The sequence below is a fragment of the Cryptosporidium bovis genome (genome assembly GCF_009768925.1).
Source record: "Cryptosporidium bovis isolate 45015 chromosome Unknown contig_4, whole genome shotgun sequence".
NCBI classification, from domain to species: Eukaryota; Apicomplexa; class Conoidasida; order Eucoccidiorida; family Cryptosporidiidae; genus Cryptosporidium; species Cryptosporidium bovis.
Window position 1 is genome coordinate 430,073 of NW_027125050.1, and position 22,211 is coordinate 452,283.

Consider the following 22,211-nt stretch of genomic DNA (forward strand, 5'->3'; position numbering starts at 1 on the left):
TTATAATATTTGAGTTAATTTTTTTATTTCTAAACTATCTAGTAATATAAGAAAAAAAGCCTTAAATGATAAGATAGAAACATTCTATCTAGTCCTCAATTTCAATTTCTTTGCTCTTTGGTATATGTCTTATCCAATCAAATAGCAAACCAGCCATTGAATCAAGCTTGTTATTATTCAAAAAATGAACAAAGTGTTGCCTTATACTTAGGAGGGATTCAGTGTCGACCCAAGATTCGCATGTCTGAATAAATGTAAGGACATCAGTGAAATGTTTTGCGATTAGATCATCTGAAAGAATCTCTGAGAGTACATTATGTATGCACCAACTATCAGTTGTTCTCCCAACTCCCTTAAACCAGGCAGAGATAAGTGGAAAGGGAGATATCCCAGGGGACATTGGATTAATGTAGCAATTAGAGCCAGTATTTTTTGAATTCTCTGAATATGAATCGTCTAAAGACGCAGAAACCAGGTTTGAATCTTTTCTAATAATGTCCTTTTGACGAAATTCATTCCCATGGCAAATTCTTGATGCATTATTGTGATTATATCTCCTTAAATTGTGAGAAACATCATTATGACCTTCATTTTCAATTAGAGTTAGAAGGTCATGAGAATCAGAAAAGGATGAAGCTGAAGAAGGGTGTCTAGTTGAAGGATTCGGAGTATTTACATCAGAAAGTCTGAACTGTAAACCAGGTCCAATGTCTCCTTGATTATTAAAAGAATTTAAAGAAAGGGATAACAATGAATCTCTTTTTCTAGATAATAAAGTTTCATTTTGTTTCGAAATCTGGACCCAAAGACAGGTAAAGTATGTACCTAACCATTCAGCAACATCCTGTTGCAAAGAGAAGGCAAAGTTTGTAATAAATTTGGTGTCGTGTTCAAGTCCCTTCTTGTATAACAAGTAAATTGAAAATGTTCTGAGTGGAAAAAATCTTATTTTTAGGTCAACGTTTAGATCTCCAAGGGTTATTTGGTCAATTTTTGTCATGTTATAAATAGAAGGCTGTAATATTCGAAGACTTTCGGATATGCTTGAAGCATTATAGCTTTCATTAAGTACATTTTGTAATTCTTCCTTGTTTTTTTCTACAAATTCGTCAACTCTACAGGTAACTAGAAGCCCAGTCTTATTCGGTCCACCTGAAATTATTGGACAAAATGCTTTTATTCCATCAGTCGTTAGGTCAAAAGTTGCTTCACCTAAAAAAATCTTCTCGAAATAAAACTTAGCTCTTGCAGAAAAGCAGTTAAAAAATCCAGTGCACCGGGTTTTTGGATATGCAAAAACACCAAGTGATGTAATACTAGTTAAAGAGGCGTCTGGACTTGGTGGAAGTGTTTCCATTGAATAATTTACAGTTGTAGATGAACCCTCACTGTCCTGGTCTGCATAAAGTTCAAATTCAATTGGAAAGTTGGTCGTTTCTCCAGATACAATATAAGAGCCCTGTGAAAATTGACAAACATTTTTTGACTCACTCAAATACCAAAGTGTTGGCTGCCATATATTTGTAATAGCGTCAAAAATGTCATTTTGAGAAGTAACACCTTTCAAGAACTCCTCAACTTTTGAACTTTCAGGAGACCATTGAGCTCCAAGTGTTTCTGATATTGAATTAAGTATCTTGATCCCGTAAATCTCGCTTCTTTTCTTAAATATCTCTCTAATAACTTCTCCACCTTCAAAAGTAATAATAACATCTCTCATTAATTGATATTGAACCAATTCATAAAGAAGCCTAAAACCATATTGAAGTTTTAATGAAAGCTGAAGAATATCTTTTCTCAACTTCACACTTTGCTTTGAATTTTCAGAATTAAACCAAGTAAAACAACTTAATTTCCTTGCTAATGTAGACCAAAATAAGTCTCTTTCAATTTCGTCGCTCTTTTCTTCTTTTGAATCACCCTCTGATCCAATCATTGGTGTATAACCTAAATAGTCCAGAGTAATTAGAACTGATACCAAGTTTTTTTGTGTAAGTTTTCCGAATAAATTATTAAAATTACTGTTATTCTGAAATAATATTTTCGCAATTTCCAATGACACTCTGCTTGGCGTGACTTTAACTTTATTTACATTACCATCTAAATGGACATCATCAAAATAAATGGGAGATTTCCTTTCTTTAGCTAATCTAAAGAATTTAAAATTTTTCCCCACATCTTCGGTAATATGAAAAAGTTGGTTTAATTCTAAATCCTCATTGTAAACATTAATTTCCCATCCAAAACCCTCGGAAAAAATTCCCAAATCCAAAACTTTCTTTTTTCTTAAACTACCATTTACATCTGAGTCATTGTCCGACTCTTCTGCCGGTCTTTTTAAATTTGTTTCGAGGTCAAATGGATTTTCCAAGGTAAATTGTTTTTTGTCACACATTTCCAGAACAAATTCAGAGGTACTGAAGAAAGAAGTGGAATAAACAAAAATCCGCCAATTTATATTTAAACACTTTTTTCAGTTCTTTATTAAATAGACCTTTTTTTAATGTTGAAAAAAAATAATTAACTTTCTCCTGTTTTTGCACCCGTAAATCAGGACACCTTCATTTAAGAGGTACCGAGTTTGATCCATAAGAGAACAATTGGAAAAAGACTCAATATGCACATTTAGAAATATAAGTAGTATTTAATCTAACAACTTCATTCCCCACTTAAAATAGTTTATGTGTTAAAACAAATACTTTCTGCTATTTTTTCTCATTATCTAAAACTATTAACAACACTATTTAAACTGCAGGAAAAAGTTTCGAATAATACTAAGCATTTTACCGCCGGTTACCCTACGAGGGTGAGGACGTGCCAGGAATCTCGATTAGGAAAGATTTAAATGTATAAGGGCGTAAACATAACCGTCAATGCACGAGATGAACCTCTATGTCTATCATCTAGGCCCCATCCCACACCACTGGTCTCCAAACACGACGATGAAAACCCCGGCAAAGTGGGCGTCGGCTCTAACACAATACAAGCATTCAGAACTTTGGCATAACCTAGTAGCGAGGACAGAATTCAAGATAGCTTCATCAATGTGAATAAGTTAGAACCGAGATACTGTTCTGAAAACCAGGTGTATAGAAATTGACCTCTAAATAGAAGAAATCACAAGAATCCTGAGTTTTGGAAAGTAGAATCACGTTCTTGACTCTTTGCCAGAAAGAAAAAAGAAAACTTCTAGTTTGTTATATAAACAAGGTTACCGAATATTATATTATCTCTCAAGTTCAATAGTGAGTCTTAAAATTTAGAGCAATTTTGTGAACTTCTGCTTAGTCGTCAAATAATGAGGAGTAATATCTTTCAGGGTTATATAGACTGCAGAAAACCTGGTTTCCACCAAACCAACGATTGTTCAAAGCAGGTACAGCAACTTGGGCCATAGAAGGTGATTCAAAAACTACAAAAATGCGAACTCGATCGGAGGGTTTAGACAGATGACTCGAGACATGAATACGAACGTCATATACTTTCCCATATTTGCTACATTCAATCTTAACTTCTTCTTTAAGCTCATCATCAATCTCATCTGGTCCAACCATGTTTGTTAAAAGAATAATGTTAGAGTTCTGAGTTGTAGGAGAATTTTGAATGCCATAAGACTGTGGGGCGCCGCTACTCACAGGAAATCCAGGAGGTTGTTGATATAAGGGATTCATTGGTGGTGGCGGTGGAGCAATATTTTGCATCGGAACCATAGAGGGTAAAACCATTTGATGTGGCATTGGGATAGATGATATTTGAGACGGTAATACATTCTGCATAGGAGGAATCATCGGAATCTGACCAATTGAGGATCCCCCGTGCACACCCCCAACCTGTGTAGAGGCACCGCCACTACCACTAGAACCACCTCCGCCATGAGGCTTTAAGGCAGTGGCAACATTAACTTTCAATTGTTTACCACCAACCTCAAATCCATTCATGGTTTCGATTGCAAGCTTTGCCTGATCTGCGGTACTGAATTCAATAAATCCATATCCTCTATGTGTTCCAGGTTTCTCTATAGATGGTATTAGTTGACAGCTAAGTATGACTCCAAATGCCTTGAATATATGTCTTAAATCATCCGTTGTAAATGAATATGGCACGGATCCTATATAAATCCTGTTTTGTGAGTGAGTTGGTTGTCCGTTGGCGGAACCTTGTAGGTTCGATCCATGCCCACCTTCAGGTTGAACTAAATGACTTGGATGAGAATGTTTGTTATTTATAACAGCAATACTCGGATTAATGTTATTCCCTGTACTGTTAATACCCATACTATTTCCACTCATACTGTAATTATTGGTACTGTTGCCAATACTCCCATTGTTTTGATTACTAGGGATGCTATTTGTATTATTTGCAGCGGTGTTTGTGTTCGTTGGTCTACCAACCCTTATTGGCCTACCTTTTAAAACGAATCTGTTCATAGTTGCGAGTGCCATTTCTGCTGACTCTTGAGTAGTATATTCAATAAAGCAAAAACCTTTTGATCGATTTCCTTCTCTTGGCATATCAATATTGATAATCGGCCCAAATGAGCCAAAAACCTGCTTCAAATCGGCCTCATTGAGAGAGTAATCAAGGGATCCAACATAAATACGGGCAATTTGATTACTTTGTCTGGAAGAATGTCCTCCACCACTTCCGGGGTGATTAACGGAATTTGAATGACCAGAATTCATTGCAGAGTTATTGCTAATATTGCTCCCACTAGTACCTATACCAGTCAAGGCGTTTGTGAGGCCAGAATACGAGACGCTGGAATTTATATTAGAATTAGAAGCAGGAGGAATACTCGGTGAGTTGTAGTTATTACTGCTTGGAGCGTCCCACCCCGAACCCACACGTTTTCTTTTCTTTTTAAGGCCAGAATCAATACCTGAATTATTCGGTGAAAATGAATCGCTTACTTTGTTATACTCTTCAAAACTTTGACCTTCCTCCAAACTCGGACTTCTAGATCTTCTTCTTGGTATTCTAGCAATGCTATTCTTGGTGTCCTTCTCTTGTTTATCATCACTTTGATTTTCAGTTTCATTGCCATCACTTACATCCTCACCCTCCTCATAATTGGGATCACCAGAAGCCGCAGTAGTTTCTTCATTTCTGGGTAAAATTTGGAGATCTCTAATCTTTCCTCTAACTAGTTTTATGTCACTCTCATTCCGTACTATAGATTCCACCTCAGTACCACCTGCCTCCTTTGTGATGTTTTCACTTTCTGCTCCAGTTTTCTCTACCATCTTTGGCTCAGTCGAGCCCTCCTCCTGTGTAATATATGTTTCTCTTGGCTTTTCTAGCGTTGCCGAATCTTTCGAATCACCTTCCTTGTCCGAAAAAGTGCTCAAACTGCGACCTTCCTCCTCCTCCTCAGTCTCTTTGTTATATCCTACAACACTCTCACCAAGTATTTCTACATTAATCTCAGAATTTCCTTCATTTATCATTAGATCACTTATTCCTACCACCAAATAACAATGCCTTATTAAATTAAAAGATGAAAAAGTGCTTTGATTTGGTTAGTACTAAATTATAATGTAGACAAAGCTATTTTGGCGCATAGTGTTTCCCGCAATGCCTCCTCGTTTTTACAACATAAGATGAAAATTACCGCCCGAGCCCTAAACGTTTCTATGAAAAGCTTATGGGGGGGAAGTGGGGTCCTTGCCTAGAGCTTCCATTTTGGCATGAATTTGCACCTTGGTCTCGAGATTTAGAGAATAAGAGATCTCTTTTTATTTCTCCCGTGCCAATTGTACTCGAGACGTTTTGTATAAGCCAAATAATTTCTAGTTTCTTCCCGGTACTTGTCTTGATATATAAAAAGGAAAAAATGACTTTATTCGCATAGAGATAAAAATGGACGGCATACTTTCAAATATTAAGATGAAAATACTTGCTGAAAATGAGAGTAACTCAGAATTGTCTGGTTCTCAGGGGATTAAAAAACTTTTGGGTGCTATAGAGGATGAACTCAAAATCACAAGGGAGTCGATTTTGGAAAGTATAGATATATCTAACATAAATTACGTAAAATCCAAAAAGGAGCTCGACTCTATACAGAACGAGGTTTCTGTTTTAAAAAAAACGATCGATTCTTTAGAATCTAAAGTAGATACTGATTTAAGTTCAACTGAAGGGAGGATTGAAATAGAGGAGGTAACTAGTCTTAAAGAAGAGATTAATGAATTAAAAAAGGCGGGCATCTTTTTTGAATCAGTTGCTCAGCTACATTCTATATTCGCCGAATTTGATAATTACCTTGTTGAGTTCGAGTTCGATTTGGCTGCTGATGCATTGAGCAATGCAAACGAAAAACTAAGTAAAATTGGTTTTGACGAGAATACTCCGAAACTAGTAAATGAAATAGGTGAGGGTTTTGATGAAAGCGATGTTTTGGAAGAAGTTAAAATTGAATATTTACTAAGGAAAGGCAGGTTGGTAAGCACTGTTGAAAGGCTATTCAGGTATATATTTAATTCAGAAAGAAATGAGATTAAAATAAAAATGACCTTCCCAAAGTCTCTATTGGTGGAAGTCACTAGTCTTAGTAACAACTTAATCTTGAATAATCTCAATGAAACCCCAATGAGCATTGATAATAATGAAGAAATTAGATTATCTTTGCAGGATGTTTGGTATGCCCTAAATTCTGTTGGAGTTTCAAATGAACACGTTGCATATCTTTCTAAACTTTGTATTGACAACATTCTAAATCCGCTTATCAGTAAGGCATGTAAATTGGCGAATGAAAAGAAATGTGAATACAAGCTGGTTCCTTATGAGGCAAGATCCAGCTTTGAAAGTAAGTGGGAATATAAGGTAGTTCGTAATAAGAACTCTGATGAACAAATAACTGTTTATGAATATTTAGTTCCAGTAATACTTTCACTTTTAAAGTTTATTTCAGAAGACTGTCTCACTGGTAATATACATATTATATCCTTATTTGGAAGGTGCACGTGGAATTGGATAGCACTAAGATTGTTACAGGGGATTCCATTCACTCCAAATAATAAGGATGGACAACTATTGAGGGACTTGGAAGTTCAATCAAGATCACTCCAATTCATTTCTTCTGTAGAAAATACAATCTCTAAATATGTAAATCAATTAGAGACAAGTAGATACGAAGAAAGGAAGATGAATGCACTCAACTTTGCTAGAGAATGCATAATGAGAGATGATCCTTCCATTGTATTGGTTGATGATTCTACAGAAATAGGATCACTAACAAATCTACTTAAGCAATGTGGGGTCAAAGAATCAAAGTGTGACAAAAGTAGTGAGATTTCAAACATTATTTCCTTAATTGACGAGACAGATCTTGTAAACAATGTTAGTATTGGTACATTCTCATCAATACAAAATGAAAATGAAAGTTTTCTTCAGCTTCAAATATGTGGAGTGAGTACATGCGCTCATTCATTAATGCAAAGAATTCATCAGATTTTGGATGAGGCAGTAATTGATTGCCAGAAACATTTTGCTGACTCGGCAAAACAAGGCTACTATTTGGTTAGGGAACTGATAATGCTTTTTATTCTGTTAAGGCCAACTGCTCATAAGGAAAGGCTGAACAACGATCCTTTATTTACAGCAACGTTTTATACAGATTGTTCTTATTTAATTCATCATTTAATTTTAATACCATTCACATATAGTAGCAAGTTTACGCCTCAGGTATCTCAAATGGGGTCGTTTGTTGATCTTTTAATGACGCTCAGAAAACTTCAAGACACTGCAATTTCGAGTTTATTGGATAAGGAAGTTGCTATGATTAAGAAAATACTGGAAGAAGAAGCTCTTTCTATCGACTCTATGAGAAATATGTCCTTTGATCAAACGTTTATTGAGGCAGAAACTGCATATGTTGATATTGTGCAAAGACTTAAAAAGCTATCTTTCATGTTTTCCAGTACTTTGCCTCTTCAAATATATCTACAAAGTTTTGGTTTTATAGTTGACGAAACAATTAGAATAACTCTTAGTCAAGTCCTTAAAATTGCAAATTCAAAATATGCTGAAACGATTCATCCAGACGATGCGTCATCATTGGTATCACTGCTAAACAGTATGGCCACGCAAATTCAAAAACTTTTTGAATGTCACATTTACAAAGCAAATAGGGATTCTCTTTATGCTAATATTGAATTAAACAATTCAAGGCTCATATACAATGAGCCTCCCTCTCTTGTAGGTTTTCTAAACTATTGGGATTCATTAACAATACTGAGAGATACTCTTGACGCTGACATAGCTAGTATTGTTCAACAAAAAGGTAAACTTAAGGCCAATTTCAAGCCTGACGAAATACGTGGGATCTTGAAGTTGAATCCATTCTTATCCCCGACTGTAGATGAAGTTTATTGTATTATTATGTCTTCTGAATGACACTTTTCTATATTTTATATAACAATTTATTATTTTCATCTTGCAGTGTTTGCTTCCCATACATTGCAACATGCGTTCTGGCGCCCTGGTTTTCACTTCTTATGATTTCGTGATTCAGTCATACGAATATATGGGACCTAATAGGGCATTTTTGAACTCTGAGGCAATATTCCTGCTTAGAGGATATTTAAATAGTATATTTGATGAAAATCAGGATAATTTTGTAAGTAACTCCACGACTTTTTGTGTTTATAGAGAGGAATTGGACTCCTTGTCAAAAGAAATAAAAGATATAGTGATATATGTGATAAATGATGAATTAGAGAAGGTAAATAGTTCTGAACTCAATAGAAAAGTATTTATAAATGATGTCATAATTAACGATATTATCCGTGAGGAGTATGTTTCTAACAAACTTCAGGTTCTTGCACTGGAAAACCTTATTGAGAATAAGTTGAATGGGATATTGAATAACTGTAAAAGAAATACAAATAACTTTTTAGTATTTGAAAATCCTATAAAATTTATGAATTTCAGCATATTTCAAGAAACTCAGACTAGGTACGATGAAAATTTGGAAGATGAGATAGATCAGGAGGATAATGAAAAAAGTGAATACATTGGTATTTGCAACTCAACATTTAGCAATGCTTCCAATGAACTCAAGGAATCAATTTGTAGAGTGTTAACAAGATTTATCGAAAGGCTTTATATGGATGAAAAGGATTTCAATGTTCATTTTATTTTGGTTTCCCCGTTTTCTAGACCACCAAAAGATTTGTTAAGGGATGGCATGATTGAGATACATTTACCTATTGAATGGGATACATCCAAGGACAATATGTGCCTACTTATTAAAGAAATATTTAGTGGAGTAGAGCTAACTAAAGATATTATCGAAATGATTATAGCTTCTGTTTCTAATAAAGGAAATGCGCTTTCAAACTTGTTGGAACTTTGTTATGAAATAAAAAACTCGCAAATTAAAAAAGCAATTGGTAGGAAACTTTTGAATAGGGACTCTATAAAAAAGGAGGAAATTGTTAAAATCTATATTAATGATGTTGAAGAGTCAATTAGGAATTATAATTTTAAAATGTTTAATTTAGTTTACTCTTCTTCAATAGATTCATTAGTATCAACAAGAATTTCAATAGACAACGATTTTATCGGACTTAAAAAAATAAGGGATTCAATAAAAAAATCAGTTGCTTCACTAGAGAAGGAAGAAATTTATGGTTCGAACTTTGACTCAAAAAATATTGGCAGTGAATATGATTATCCAATAACTTGGTTCATTTGGGGGGTTACTGGAAGTGGTAAGAGTACTTTGGTGAGGAGCCTCACTTCATTGAGTCCAAAAGTTAGAGTAATTATCTGCAACGTCGTTGAGTTAATCAGTCCATTTCAGGGGGTTACTACTAGAAATATGAGAACTATATTTAAGAGTGCACTGAATTCTAGACCATGCATTTTGATTTTCGATGACATCGACACATTCTTGGCAATGAATTCATCGAATACAGATTCAGAAGGTGAAACTAGATTAAGAATACAAAGGGAGTTATCTGAGACTATTCTTCTCTTACTTGACTCAGTTGTCCACAATATCTCTGATCACTCAATAATTGATGAGCACCTTAGTAATCTTGAAAACGGCAACTCAAACATCGAATTTGAGTTTACAACCACTAATTTAGTCAGAAGAATCCCGGGATTCATGGTAATAATGACAGGAAAACAGAATATAAACAGCTACCCAAAGGAATTAATTTCAAAGGTCCAAAGACACTCAATGCTTACTCTACCCTCTATTGAAGAAATATCAGAGTACTATAGTAAAACTGAAAATAACGAAATAATTGACATTATTGAGGAGATAAAAAACGAACTAGAATGCGAGTCAAGAGCATTTTTGAATGCCAGTGAATATGAATTACTCATTAAGGAAAAAATGTTCGAAAGAGCGATGCAGAAAACATGAATTATTATTTAACTTAAATATAGATATTATTATAATTACAACATTGTCTAAATTGTTCATTTCTTTCCTGAATTTGTTACGTTAAATTTAAAGAATATAATATCTCCATCTTCAACAACATAGTCCTTCCCTTTTTGTAAGTATTTTCCAGCAGCTTTTACTGCTGCTTCACTACCAAGTTCCATCAAATCAGTATATTTATAGACTTCTGCGCAAATAAAGCCTCTCTCGAAGTCGGTATGTATAATACCGGCCGCTTGTGGTGCCTTAGTTCCATTCCTAATTGTCCAACATTTAACTTCATCTTCACCTGCAGTAAAGTAGTGAAGTAAGTTCAATGCGGAGTAACCTGTGTTTATAATTTTGTCAATCATACTTTTTGTTGCTCCTCTCTCCTTCATGTAGGATTGCTTCTCCTCTGCTGAAAGTTCTGCTAATGAAGCTTCGAACTCAGCGCTGTATGGAATTATACATCCGTCTATATTTTGTTTCACCCATTCCATTATTTTCGGGAGAAATTTATTTTTTTGCCTAATAAAATCCTTTTCTGATAAATTTACAAGATAAACCACTGGTTTTGCTGTCAAAAACTGATGTTCATTTAATAAATCAACCTCATTCGACTTCCAGTCTGTTTTACTACTTATCCAATTTCCACCTTCTAAATATGAATATACGTCCTTTAAGATTGCTAATGCAGTAAGTTGTTCTTTTTTGGTGCGATCAGTTCCATTTTTTGTTATCTTGTTTAAATCTGCAATAATTTTTTCTACCCTCTCCAGATCTTTCATTCTTAATTCATTACTTATTGTCTGCAAATCTTTTACGGGATCAACCTCACCTTCAGTATGAATAATTTCATCGCTTTCAAAAGCCCTGACAACATGATATATTCCATCCACAGCTTGGATATTCGACAAAAAAGCATTTCCAAGTCCCTCTCCCTTATGTGCTCCTGGAACTAAACCTGCTATGTCAAAAATAGTCAATGTTGCTGGAACTTCACTCTTTGGGTTGAAATGTTTACACAAGGACCTAAAACGGTCATCTGGAACATTCATTCTAGCTTCATGTGGTTCAATGGTACAAAATGGAAAGTTCTCAGCTGGAACTGCTTGCTTACAAAGCAAATTAAATGTTGTTGACTTTCCCACATTTGGCAATCCTACCAGGCCCATCTTCAGATTCCCTCTTGGTCTACCAAGAAGTACCTTTACCTCCTTCTGTTCATTCTTCTTCGGTGGCATTTTCCTTAAGAGCTATACCGCAAAGAAAATATTGTAGATGCACTGCACTATTGTTCCGGAAAGTCTAATTTTTCTATTAGTATGCTTTTGAGATTCAACAAATACTCAGAGAATCAAATTTAAGAATACAGGTGTGGCGCTCTCTATTGAGACATTTAGAAACAAATGTGTAGGGTTCTATTGATAGGGAAAAAAAGGGATTTGTTTCCTAAATACCTGTAATAGCTTGTTATCAATAATTAATAATACCTAAACCCATATTGCTTCCGTTAGAAATAAAATATGGAACAACTGAGTTTTTCGATTCTAGTTGGTTAGACAAATTAATTACCTTTGATAGGAACATCCTCCTGTTTTAGACTAAGACGAATTACAATGTTCATAGTTGCCAACTCATTTGACAAATACCTGAATATGTAAGGGAGACTGACAACTCTTGATGGAAGCTTGCAAACACGGCAAATAGCGACAGGAGGTATGTAATTACAGAATTTGCTATTTGTGTGAATTTGCATTTGGTCCTTCCTAGCTACGGGGGAAATTATAAGCCCGCATTTCGGACAAACAAAAGCTCTATGCTCATCTGAACAAGTCAATAGCCTATCTACCAGAATCGAACTAACACCATATGAAATTAACGAATCCCTTTCCATTTCACCAAAACGTATGCCACCATGCCTTTTTCTACCTTTAACAGGTTGTCTAGTAAGTGCATCAATTGGTCCACTTGCTCTAACCTGGGCCTTATCGGCAACCATGTGACGGAGCCTTTGATAATAAATGACCCCCATGAATATGTGGCAAGGAAGTTCGACTCCTGTCATTCCGTTGTATAGTGGTTCACATCCATAATACTGAAAACCGGCTTTTTCAAGAGCCTTTCCAAAATAGTCTACAGTGCTTTTCTCGTCAGTACTATCCTTTTTTTCTGAATCTTCATTCGATAAATCGTCTGTAATGTTTATATTAAATGGAGTAGCATCTAAATTTTTGGCACCATGTATACATGCCGCCTTCCCACCCATGGACTCTAGAAGCATACCAATAGTCATTCTGGAAGGAAAACCGTGCGGATTAAAGAGAATATCTGGAACCATACCAGATTCACTAAACGGCATATTTTCTTGTGGCCAAAGCATTGATAAAATACCTTTCTGTCCATGTCTAGAAGCGAATTTATCTCCCACCATCGGATTTCTGACAACTCTTAGTTTAATGGAAGCTTTTTCTCCGTAAATAGATGAGCCTGAGAGACTTTCAATGCCCATACTTGAGGCTTCTTGTTGGAAGTCAACGGAAATTCCGCTCGCAATTCTGTTAATTTTTTCAACATATGCATCTTCATCATCTTGATATGTTTGGACGATTGCATTGTTTGCAACCCCTCTACTCTTACTAGATGACATGTTTTCAACTCTGTATAAGGGAGATCCTTTTGTTAACCTTTGTCCAACATGAGGAAGACCATCCGCAGATAATCCATTTACAACTAGTTTTCCGTCTGGGCCAATATTATGGAAAAAATACCCTTCTGCTTCGCTCTTTCTAGTAACATTTGGTGGGGCAGCATGAATAATCTTTGTTTTGTATAAACATGCATGGAACATCCCCCTCTCGTATGAAGACTTGTTTATAATCATAGCATCTTCCATGTCGTAACCAGAGTATGACATAACGGCAACAATTGCATTTGTCCCCGTTGGATATTCTGAAAAACCAAAAGAAGAGTATCCTTTTGTGGTAATTGCAGGCTCCTGAGGGGTCATAAGTCTATACATTTTATTGTCTGTTCTATATTGATAACTAAAACATGGAGTGCCCATTGTTTGTTTTAACATTTGGCATTGGTACATATTTCTTGGACTTTGATTATGATGAGCGTATGGGATTAAACTTGCCGTAATAGATAAAATCGTTGATGGATGAAATTCTAAATGAGTGTAATTTACAGGTATTGAGGATAAACTAATATCGTCTTTTTTGATAAGCTTTTCCAGTTCTTTTAGATCACTTTTTATTTGTTGACTATCTGTAATAGATTCAATACCTATGAGCCTTTTTTGAATTTTTAACAATTTTATTGAATTTTTGGCCTCTTCTTTTGTAACTGCAATGTCCATCCAAGGTTGCCCCAATGGGCCTATCCAATCTACTTTCGAAGATTCAAGATGTAATACTGGTCTTACAAGTCTCCCAGGTACCGTAAAAATAAATATACCAGAAAACATACCAGAGTCTGGAGGAATACATGCAATTTCAGAATGCGTCGGAAGAATTGGAGGATCTGTCTCCCATTTCAGATTTCTTAGTTTATTTTCCCAAAATCTAAAATCGCCTTTTGGAATATGAAAAATTACTCTACCATCGAACATTACGGGAATAGACCTAGTTAAATCAGGAGAATAAAGATCATCTCTAGAGGAACTTTCTAAACCCCAAATCGTAGAAAGTGAGCCAAACCCATCATCACACGGAATACCATGAGAGATTAAATAATTTCTGAAACGTTTGAGTGCCACCTTAGAATCCCATTGTGTTACTGGGATGCAATCTTGGGAAAGATGCAAAAGTAATCCACATGGCTCACCATCAGGAGTGTGTACGGGACAGAGAAAACCCCAAGTTTCACCGGTAAGTTTTCTTACTTCTGTGGTTTTCATTGTCGTAAAAAATTGACCTCTGTGGACTGCTCTGAAATGAGACAAAAATCTATTGAAATTTAGTCTATCTGCAACAACTGTCCAACCAGAAAGCTGTTGAAGATCTAATTGTGTGGTTTTAACGTTACCAGTTGCCATAAAATATTGAAGTTTTTTTGAAACTAAGGAAGCATTTTTGGTTAAAATTGATTTGAGATGAGACATATCTCTGAGTAACTCAACACTATTTTTAACATGCTTATTTTTATCATCGGTTCTAGATTTCATTTCAACAATGTATGTAGCTCTTACTTTTTGTAGTAAGGTGAATATAGCGTCTTTAAATATTGAAGAATAAAGATTTCCTGGGGACAATAACTCTTGATAAGAAAACGAGTCTATTGATTCCTCCCTTATTTGATTTAATTGCAATTTTAAGAGTTTAATAAACATGAGTATTAAACATTCCAGTTTCGAGTTCCATTCTTCTAGATGGACTAAAACATAGTTATCAATCAAGAATCTACCTGCCTCATGGCTAAGACTTCCTGGAGGAAGATGGAATGAAACACTCTCCCAAACTATTTTACCAATGTAGTGTAAGTATCTGTTCTCAAGTATATCGGTATCTTCAAATCCTTTGTTTGCAAATGAAATTGAATTCAATTCTTCATCTATACCAAATGTACCATCCAACCCCCACTCTAGTGAAATCATGTTAACTATATTAAACAAATTTTCATCTTCCGGATTACAGTACTGTAAAATCTTACTTCTCAGAGTATCAAAGTCATAAATAGATCCAATTGCCATTAACAAAGGCCAAAAAGGTAACAACCATTCCTGTCGATTCAATAGAACTCTATAAACACATTGGTAATCTGTTGTACCATATAGATAATTAGCAGTGGATGTCCCATCATCTCTGAGAGATCTCATAAATACTGCATATTCAGAACCAAATGAATCGAATGTTGCAAATCTTGGTCTCTTTAATCCAATGGGATAATTGCAGCGATGTTGAATTACATATCTTATTACTCTCTCATTTCCATTTATTATGAAATAGCCCCCAACCTCGTTAGGATCTTCTCCATTTGAAACTAAACCTTTTTGGTCCATTCCAAACAAGTGACAATTTGAACTTTTCACCATTATTGGTATTGCTCCTGCATAAATTGAGTGTCTCGTAGTAGTATCAAGAGCGGAATTATAACCCTCAAATTCTAGCCATAAGGGTGCACAGTAACTTATATGACCATTTCTTGCATGTCTGGGAGTCATTTTCACGCCTGAGGATTCCGAATTTCCAAAAATTGGTTTCCCAATTTTTACAGAAGTTACAGATATCCTAAGATACTCAGTTGGAGCATAAGCTACATTGAGCTCACAGTCATCTTGCAAAAAACCAGAATTAACGTATATTTTAGGTAAATTTTTCACAATATTTTTAATTCCTACAGACAAAAATGTATTAAAAGATTCTATATGTGGCCAAACGGCGGAAAGTAGTCTTTCTCGTTTCTCATATTCCATCTCTTAATTCATTAATTTTTATGCAAAATGAGTCAAGTCAAAACTGTAAAATATGCCTTACATAACAAATATTACTGTTTCACCAATTTTTATCTCGATAAATGTTTTTTTGTTTTATCTCCTTTAGTTAAAAATTTGACCTTTTTTAACATTCTGACATAAAGGCTTTACTAATATACCGGTTGACCGTTACCCGCCTACTTGTAAATATTCCCAGGAACTTTCTGGGTTCAAAATATTGATGTTATTTTACTTGCTTATTTTTCATACAAAAACAAAGTATAACTTCTGGGTTTTAATGGGTCATTTTGAAGTTATTTGCTGACATTAACTCCACTCTTCATTTCTCGTTGTTTAGTGTGTCTTAAGTTACTTTTAATGGACATTAAAAAAGTTTTGGAATATAAATGTTTAATTTGCTGAGACGGTTATATTTAAATTATGGATATTAGTGACGATGAACAGTTTCAACCATTTATTATAAAAACTTATAGGAGTCTTTTTGACGTCTCTCTAAATAAAGTGTTGCTTATTTGGAGCATAACAGGTATAATCTTCAATTTTTTATTTTTTATATTGTTTTTAATATACAGGAAAAAACTTATATTTTCAATATACTCGGATAATTCTATTACATTTAGTATATATGTTTGTACAGTGATAGGCTCGTTTTTATTTTCATTACTAACAACTTTTACTAATTCGAGAAAAATAGCTATAACGTGTTTAGTTTTAACATCCTTTTACCTTATTGCAACTCTTTTTATGGTTGGGAGAGTTAATAATATCTTTGTTGACGACTATTCGTTTGGGAATAAGTGTGTATTTGGAATGGAATACTTCTCTGACTGGGAAAAACCTTTCATTTCTCAGTGTGACGAGAATAATACAAAAATTTGTGTATCAAATAGAAAGTTTTTAAGCAGATATCTCATAGATAACTGTAGCATGCTAATTTTAGATGACAAAAATAATTGTAGTGAATTCCAAAATGGGTTAATATCAGCGAATACAATAAAAGACTTTGTTAAGATTTGTACTGATTCCGAATCTTTAAGGAATGATATAAGGTATATACTAACAGTAATTTACAGTCATATCATATTTATGTTACTCACAATACCAGTCGGAATTCGTGTTTTAAGGGTAATTTACTCCATTTATTGCATTATTACAGTTGGAGGTACCGGTTGGGAGCACAAATCTGCAGAAGAAATATTTCTGTCCCCTAAATATTACCATTCGAATGAAAATTTAATCATCCCTTGTAGATATTCTCTAAATGGAAAAAATTACTTAAGAGTCTAATTACTAGTATAAATGTCTCTTCTAGAAAAAAATCGGAAACATGTATTTGTTTTAATTTAGAGTATTATGAAATTTTACTTAAAAAATTCGAAGAATAATCGCCTATTATGTAGAATTAGGTGGTGAGAATAATATTAAGAATTTATAGCGAATACATTTTCTATTTTCAACTTACCTCCTGGGATTGATCCTGTGATCTCTTCCATTGCCTCTGCATCTAAGGAGTCTTGGAGCATTGGCAATGCGTATGTTATGCAGAGTGAAATTAATGTAATGATGACCAGAGGATTCTTGAAAAGGGAAAGAACACTTGAAAGTAATTCAGATTTGTTCTCTTCCTTTGTGGAGTATAGAGGTTTTATGTGTAAATCATCCCCAGATATTCTCTCTCCAGGAATTCCGGATGAAATATCAAAAACGAATTTCTTGTACAAAAGTGTATTTCTACCATTTGTAGCTTGTTCGAAAACCTGAATTTCATAAGTATTGTATACAAAATCTAAATCAATTATCCTCAACAAATAGTTTCCAACAGGAAGATTTGTTCTGGGGGATTAAAATGAATTTTATTTTTTGAATTTTCGGCCGATTCTGTTGAAACTTACATCTTAAAAAAACCGTCAGAATTTGGTCTGATTTGGCTAGGTCTACCTGAAATAAATATTCTTGTGTTCTCAAAAGAGAAACTAGGAGCCTCTATTTTTCCATTTATAGTTAAATGACCTTCACATTTCACTTTATATAAACAAAAAATATTTATTCTTTCAAATAAATAAATATATATATTTGTATTAATGAATAATTAATTCGAATAATTAATGGATGTTTCAACATGACTTACAGTGTGCATATAATTATATGTTTAATACCTCTATTAATCATTACTTTAACAACTAATACACAAAATACTAATCTCTTTTCGAGACAACTTCAACACAAGTTTTTAACTGTAATTTTTTTTCCCTCCGAAAAGGCTCTTTAAATGGCTCAAAAAATAGTAATTAATATATTTATTTAATTATTTTTGTTTACAGTTACATTTTAATGATTTTTTTTTTACTTAGATGAAAATTTTTGTTAATGAGCTCCAGTAACAAAGTTACTTTTAAAGTAGTTTTCAGTTCAGATAAGAACCGACCATTTAAAATGTAAGCTTAAAGCAGGAACATGCTTTGTTTCAATAGATTCTCCTTATTTCATTAGATTTTCTGTACCTGATGATACGCCGTTCGCAGTATTTATAAAATTTGCTTCTGAGCAGGTAAGCTTGTGATTCATATTACCCTCAAAGACTTTTAAGACAGTTAGATAGTTTGGAATATCATACGAAGATAGTGCAATTATAAATTCAAATGGTATGACGATACATACAACAAATACAGCAGGTCGGATATTCCTTGAACACGGATCAGAGCTAAGTCTTATTCTAACAGAAAGCAAAGATTAAATAATAAAAAATTGTGACCTAAAATGAATGTATATTTTACACTCGTTCTTATAAATAATAGTGACTAAATACATATTAGTATTTGGTCTTTTATGATATAAAAAAACGAAAAAAGAATGGCGTTTCTCTCGAACCATGGAGACGTCGCTATATATTACTCGATTTTTTCTTCTAGATCTTTATATTGCATTATAAGTTCTCTCATTTTTCTAATCAATTCTGATTTTTCATTGACCTGATTTTCTAATTCGTCGTGAATTTGATGATATGCCTGAACAACTCTGAGTTTTTCCAGTACATGATTTATGTTGGTGTATATCTTAGTCACTTTCTTGATATAGGAAGAATCTACCACTCCTTTTCCGGAGTTTTCTAGTAAAGAAAGTATTCCCAGTTGAAACTTCTCATTTAGTTTGCTGAGCTCTCCACACAAGTCTTCAGTTGATTGATCATACATTGAAGTATCACTATCCAAAGGCAATATTGATATTTCAGAGGATAACTGAGTACCAAAACAAGTGAAATTTCCCTGAATGCAGGGTGGGGGTTTAATTTCCATTTCCATCTCATCACTATCGAAAAGATGGTAGTATGGAGGAGGTGGTGGAAAGGAAGAAACGATGGAGTTCTCGGAGTTTATTTCTGCCATTACTAATTTGTTTTTAACATATTAAAATATTAGCTTATTGACCTGGCGCCTAGTCAACATAAAGCGTGCCTGTAATAAGCATATTTTCGGGTGTGACAGATTTAGCTACAAATTTTGAGTAACAGACATCTTTAAATCCGTTATTAATAAGCCAATGAAGTCTGCTTAGCGATTTATTTAGTATATAGTATGAGTTTCAGTTTCAATGAGTAACATACCTACATGAATCAAGTAAATACTTGGCTTTAAAACCAAAATCACTTTTCCAATCATTTGCCCCCGTTGCCCAGGAGGAGATTGTAGTGATGAATTCAAAGCATTCCTCAAAGTTTGTAAAATATTCTGTGTATGGGGTCATACTTTCAAGCAAATCTAAACCACAATGTTGATCGAATGTACACCTATGATGACAACAAGGCGACATTATAACTCTTAATTTAGAAGGTCTGTGCATTTTATTCTTGAATTTGATTGGAACCTTGAGACCTAAATCAAACCCACTTCCACAGAGATGTTTTGAAATAACAAAAATTTCTTTTACAGGATTTGCAACGAAATTTTTTAGAATAACTTCCTCAATCCTATTTTTATAGTAATGAACGCTAGTTTTGACAGTTAAAGTAATTTATAGAATTTAAACTTACTTTGAGATATCAGGACCTCCTCCATTTGATAAACCATCCAAAATGTATTTAATTTCTTCAGTGCTCAGCTTTTCCGCTTCACATCTATTCTTAATTAAGTTCGAATTTGAATTGTAAATCCAAACACCAGAATCTATTAAAGATGTAATAATCCATGGCACATTTTTCCCTGATCCCAGTCCAGAGTACATACCCTTCCTCGCGGTTGATTCATTTTCACTCTTGTTATTGCAAATTGATAACAATGATCCAAGGTCAAATAATTCAATATCCAATCTAAGTCTTAGAGGTGAAATGAAGTCACCAGTTTTTTCGAGTTGTTTTCTCCTTGACTCTCTGTCAATAATTACACATCTTATTTTATTTTTGCTTTTATTTTCTTTTTCATCAATCATTTCTTTAACAAACCAGTATGTTAGAACGGCATTTCCTGCCCCTAATTCCACGATTAAAGAGTTTTCGTAGTTAGTTATATTAGCTTCTTCACTGATTTTAAGTCGTTTCTTAGATTCTCTGGCAATATTTATTGCCTGTACCTCATCTCTATTTAAGCCAGAATGATAACTATCCTCTGAATTTACGATAAAATGCGGATTCTTTCCAAATTTTTCCTCGCATTTAAAATGTAAAAGGTCGATATATTTTAGTTTGTCTTTTGAGATATCACTATTTTTCTCACATTTTTCTCTTTCAGGATAAAACTCAATATTTTCTATCGAGCTGTTGTTATTTAGATATGATAGTTTCTCGAAAATTTTGAAAAAATGTCTCGGAGGCCTTCCGTTGTGAAAATAGAACGGTTGGCTTAATTCATAAGCTATGTCTCTGATTCTTGAACACTTTCTAATGTGGCTTCTGATTTTGGTAATGGAAACTAGATGCTTTCCATCGATAAAACAGGGAACTTTTTGGGATTTTCCGGAACAATCGTCACTAACCTCCTGGAGAATGCCATGTAAATGGCAATAATTTGAATTAGGGGCTCTTTCAAATTTACAATTTCTGCATTTAGACCTGAGATAAAAAGAACAAGTTTCTGTCATAGTATACAATATTTCTACCTATTTTATATTAGTACACAAATTTTTGTAATATATATATATATATATATTACTCACTTCAACTACATCGTAACAATTTAACTGTTTTCAGTCATTTTTACAAAAATGCATATTATTATACAAATAAGTAAGTCCCGCCTAAACTTATCGTTTAAACCACCCCATTATCTCATTTCAAGCTGAATTTAAGCTCATTCCAATTCCGCCAACATGTATGTAAAAAGAAGTAATGTAACGAAATATAACAAGTAATATAGATAAAATAGTGTGGCACATATACGTTTTAAAATGCTAAGTAGTGACCGTACGGCAGATCTATTCAATTTAATTGAGAAACATGACAGTTCTAGTGGTAGCTCTTTGAGAGCCGGGGGTTCGAATCAATCAAATAAGTACTCAAATTCAATGCAGGGAAGCCAATTTAACATGCTTGCTTCTGATATAAGCCAAGAAATGAATTCTACTTCCTTGAAAATTGAAGAGTTGAATAGACTTGTAAAACAAAAAGGACTTTTTAGAGATAGATCAAATCAAATTCAACAATTAACTGATGAGGTTAGGTATAGTGTAAATGAACTTAATTCAAGATTGGAGGTGCTTCAACAACATGCAAAACAAGGACTTCCATCTTCTGGAGGTTACTACCAGAGTAATCAACACTACTCCGCGATGGTTGAAACATTGAAGACGAGGATGTTAGATATAACAAGAGACTTCAAAGATACATTACAAAAAAGGTCAGAGGTTATACAACAACAGGATTGGAGAAGAAACTTATATACATACACTTCAAACGACAGCTTTTCTGCACCAACTAATTCCATAGGTGACACAAAAAGCTCTTTTGGAAAGAATGATACAAAATATTCAAAAATGAACAGAGTTGCATTTGACATTGAAAGTGGTGGTGTCGATGATCGTAATTTTGGGTCTGGAAACGAATTTGGATCCTCACAAACCATGATACAGGAGAGTGGACAGTCTTTTTCATATGCGAGATCTAGAGCAGAAGCAGTTGAGAATGTTCAAAGAATGATAGGTGAATTAGCTCAAATATTCCAAAAAGTTGCAGGAATGGTAACACAACAGGAAGAAATGATTCAACGTATAGATGAGGATATAACAAACACATTCTCGAATGTTGAACATGGGCATGCTGAATTATTAAAGTATTACCAATATGTAAAATCAAACAGAGGTCTTATAGTCAAGTTATTTTTGCTATTAATTGCATTTATATTATTTTTCGTAATCTTCCTAACATAGATTTTATTATAATCATTAGAGCTAATTAAACAATAT

At 34.0% G+C, this 22,211-nt stretch overlaps 12 protein-coding genes across 12 annotated transcripts; 5 read left to right on the forward strand and 7 right to left on the reverse strand.

Moving 5' to 3' along the window:
* Nucleotides 1-88: 88 nt before the first annotated feature.
* Nucleotides 89-2,395, reverse strand: FG379_002711 (uncharacterized protein; the record flags this gene model as incomplete). The annotated part of the gene is made up of 1 exon (XM_067328401.1): nt 89-2,395. The coding sequence occupies one exon, from the start codon at nt 2,393-2,395 to the stop codon at nt 89-91; it is 2,307 nt and encodes a 768-aa protein (XP_067181899.1).
* An 889-nt stretch (nt 2,396-3,284) lies between these two features.
* FG379_002712 (Ro ribonucleoprotein-binding 1) lies at nt 3,285-5,447 on the reverse strand (the record flags this gene model as incomplete). The annotated part of the gene is made up of 1 exon (XM_067328402.1): nt 3,285-5,447. One exon carries the CDS (start codon nt 5,445-5,447, stop codon nt 3,285-3,287), a length of 2,163 nt encoding a protein of 720 aa, XP_067181900.1.
* Nucleotides 5,448-5,859: 412 nt separating this feature from the next.
* Nucleotides 5,860-8,394, forward strand: FG379_002713 (centromere ZW10; the record flags this gene model as incomplete). The annotated part of the gene is made up of 1 exon (XM_067328403.1): nt 5,860-8,394. One exon carries the CDS (start codon nt 5,860-5,862, stop codon nt 8,392-8,394), a length of 2,535 nt encoding a protein of 844 aa, XP_067181901.1.
* Nucleotides 8,395-8,524: 130 nt separating this feature from the next.
* On the forward strand, nt 8,525-10,378 carry FG379_002715 (AAA superfamily ATpase; the record flags this gene model as incomplete). The annotated part of the gene is made up of 1 exon (XM_067328405.1): nt 8,525-10,378. The coding sequence occupies one exon, from the start codon at nt 8,525-8,527 to the stop codon at nt 10,376-10,378; it is 1,854 nt and encodes a 617-aa protein (XP_067181903.1).
* Nucleotides 10,379-10,434: 56 nt separating this feature from the next.
* On the reverse strand, nt 10,435-11,625 carry FG379_002716 (yyaF YCHF TRANSFAC OBG family small GTpase plus RNA binding domain TGS; the record flags this gene model as incomplete). The annotated part of the gene is made up of 1 exon (XM_067328406.1): nt 10,435-11,625. The coding sequence occupies one exon, from the start codon at nt 11,623-11,625 to the stop codon at nt 10,435-10,437; it is 1,191 nt and encodes a 396-aa protein (XP_067181904.1).
* Nucleotides 11,626-11,948: 323 nt separating this feature from the next.
* FG379_002717 (uncharacterized protein) lies at nt 11,949-15,800 on the reverse strand (the record flags this gene model as incomplete). Its single annotated transcript, XM_067328407.1, has 1 exon — nt 11,949-15,800. The coding sequence occupies one exon, from the start codon at nt 15,798-15,800 to the stop codon at nt 11,949-11,951; it is 3,852 nt and encodes a 1,283-aa protein (XP_067181905.1).
* A 441-nt stretch (nt 15,801-16,241) lies between these two features.
* Nucleotides 16,242-17,108, forward strand: FG379_002718 (uncharacterized protein; the record flags this gene model as incomplete). Its single annotated transcript, XM_067328408.1, has 1 exon — nt 16,242-17,108. The coding sequence occupies one exon, from the start codon at nt 16,242-16,244 to the stop codon at nt 17,106-17,108; it is 867 nt and encodes a 288-aa protein (XP_067181906.1).
* Nucleotides 17,109-17,242: 134 nt separating this feature from the next.
* On the reverse strand, nt 17,243-17,990 carry FG379_002719 (uncharacterized protein; the record flags this gene model as incomplete). Its single annotated transcript, XM_067328409.1, has 3 exons — nt 17,243-17,654; nt 17,714-17,869; nt 17,950-17,990. 3 exons carry the CDS (start codon nt 17,988-17,990, stop codon nt 17,243-17,245), a joined length of 609 nt encoding a protein of 202 aa, XP_067181907.1.
* Nucleotides 17,991-18,188: 198 nt separating this feature from the next.
* On the forward strand, nt 18,189-18,555 carry FG379_002720 (ubiquitin-fold modifier 1; the record flags this gene model as incomplete). Its single annotated transcript, XM_067328410.1, has 3 exons — nt 18,189-18,256; nt 18,312-18,369; nt 18,421-18,555. 3 exons carry the CDS (start codon nt 18,189-18,191, stop codon nt 18,553-18,555), a joined length of 261 nt encoding a protein of 86 aa, XP_067181908.1.
* A 154-nt stretch (nt 18,556-18,709) lies between these two features.
* On the reverse strand, nt 18,710-19,204 carry FG379_002721 (uncharacterized protein; the record flags this gene model as incomplete). The annotated part of the gene is made up of 1 exon (XM_067328411.1): nt 18,710-19,204. The coding sequence occupies one exon, from the start codon at nt 19,202-19,204 to the stop codon at nt 18,710-18,712; it is 495 nt and encodes a 164-aa protein (XP_067181909.1).
* Nucleotides 19,205-19,406: 202 nt separating this feature from the next.
* Nucleotides 19,407-20,891, reverse strand: FG379_002722 (uncharacterized protein; the record flags this gene model as incomplete). Its single annotated transcript, XM_067328412.1, has 2 exons — nt 19,407-19,785; nt 19,849-20,891. The coding sequence occupies 2 exons, from the start codon at nt 20,889-20,891 to the stop codon at nt 19,407-19,409; spliced, it is 1,422 nt and encodes a 473-aa protein (XP_067181910.1).
* A 306-nt stretch (nt 20,892-21,197) lies between these two features.
* FG379_002723 (syntaxin 5) lies at nt 21,198-22,175 on the forward strand (the record flags this gene model as incomplete). Its single annotated transcript, XM_067328413.1, has 1 exon — nt 21,198-22,175. The coding sequence occupies one exon, from the start codon at nt 21,198-21,200 to the stop codon at nt 22,173-22,175; it is 978 nt and encodes a 325-aa protein (XP_067181911.1).
* Nucleotides 22,176-22,211: the final 36 nt, after the last annotated feature.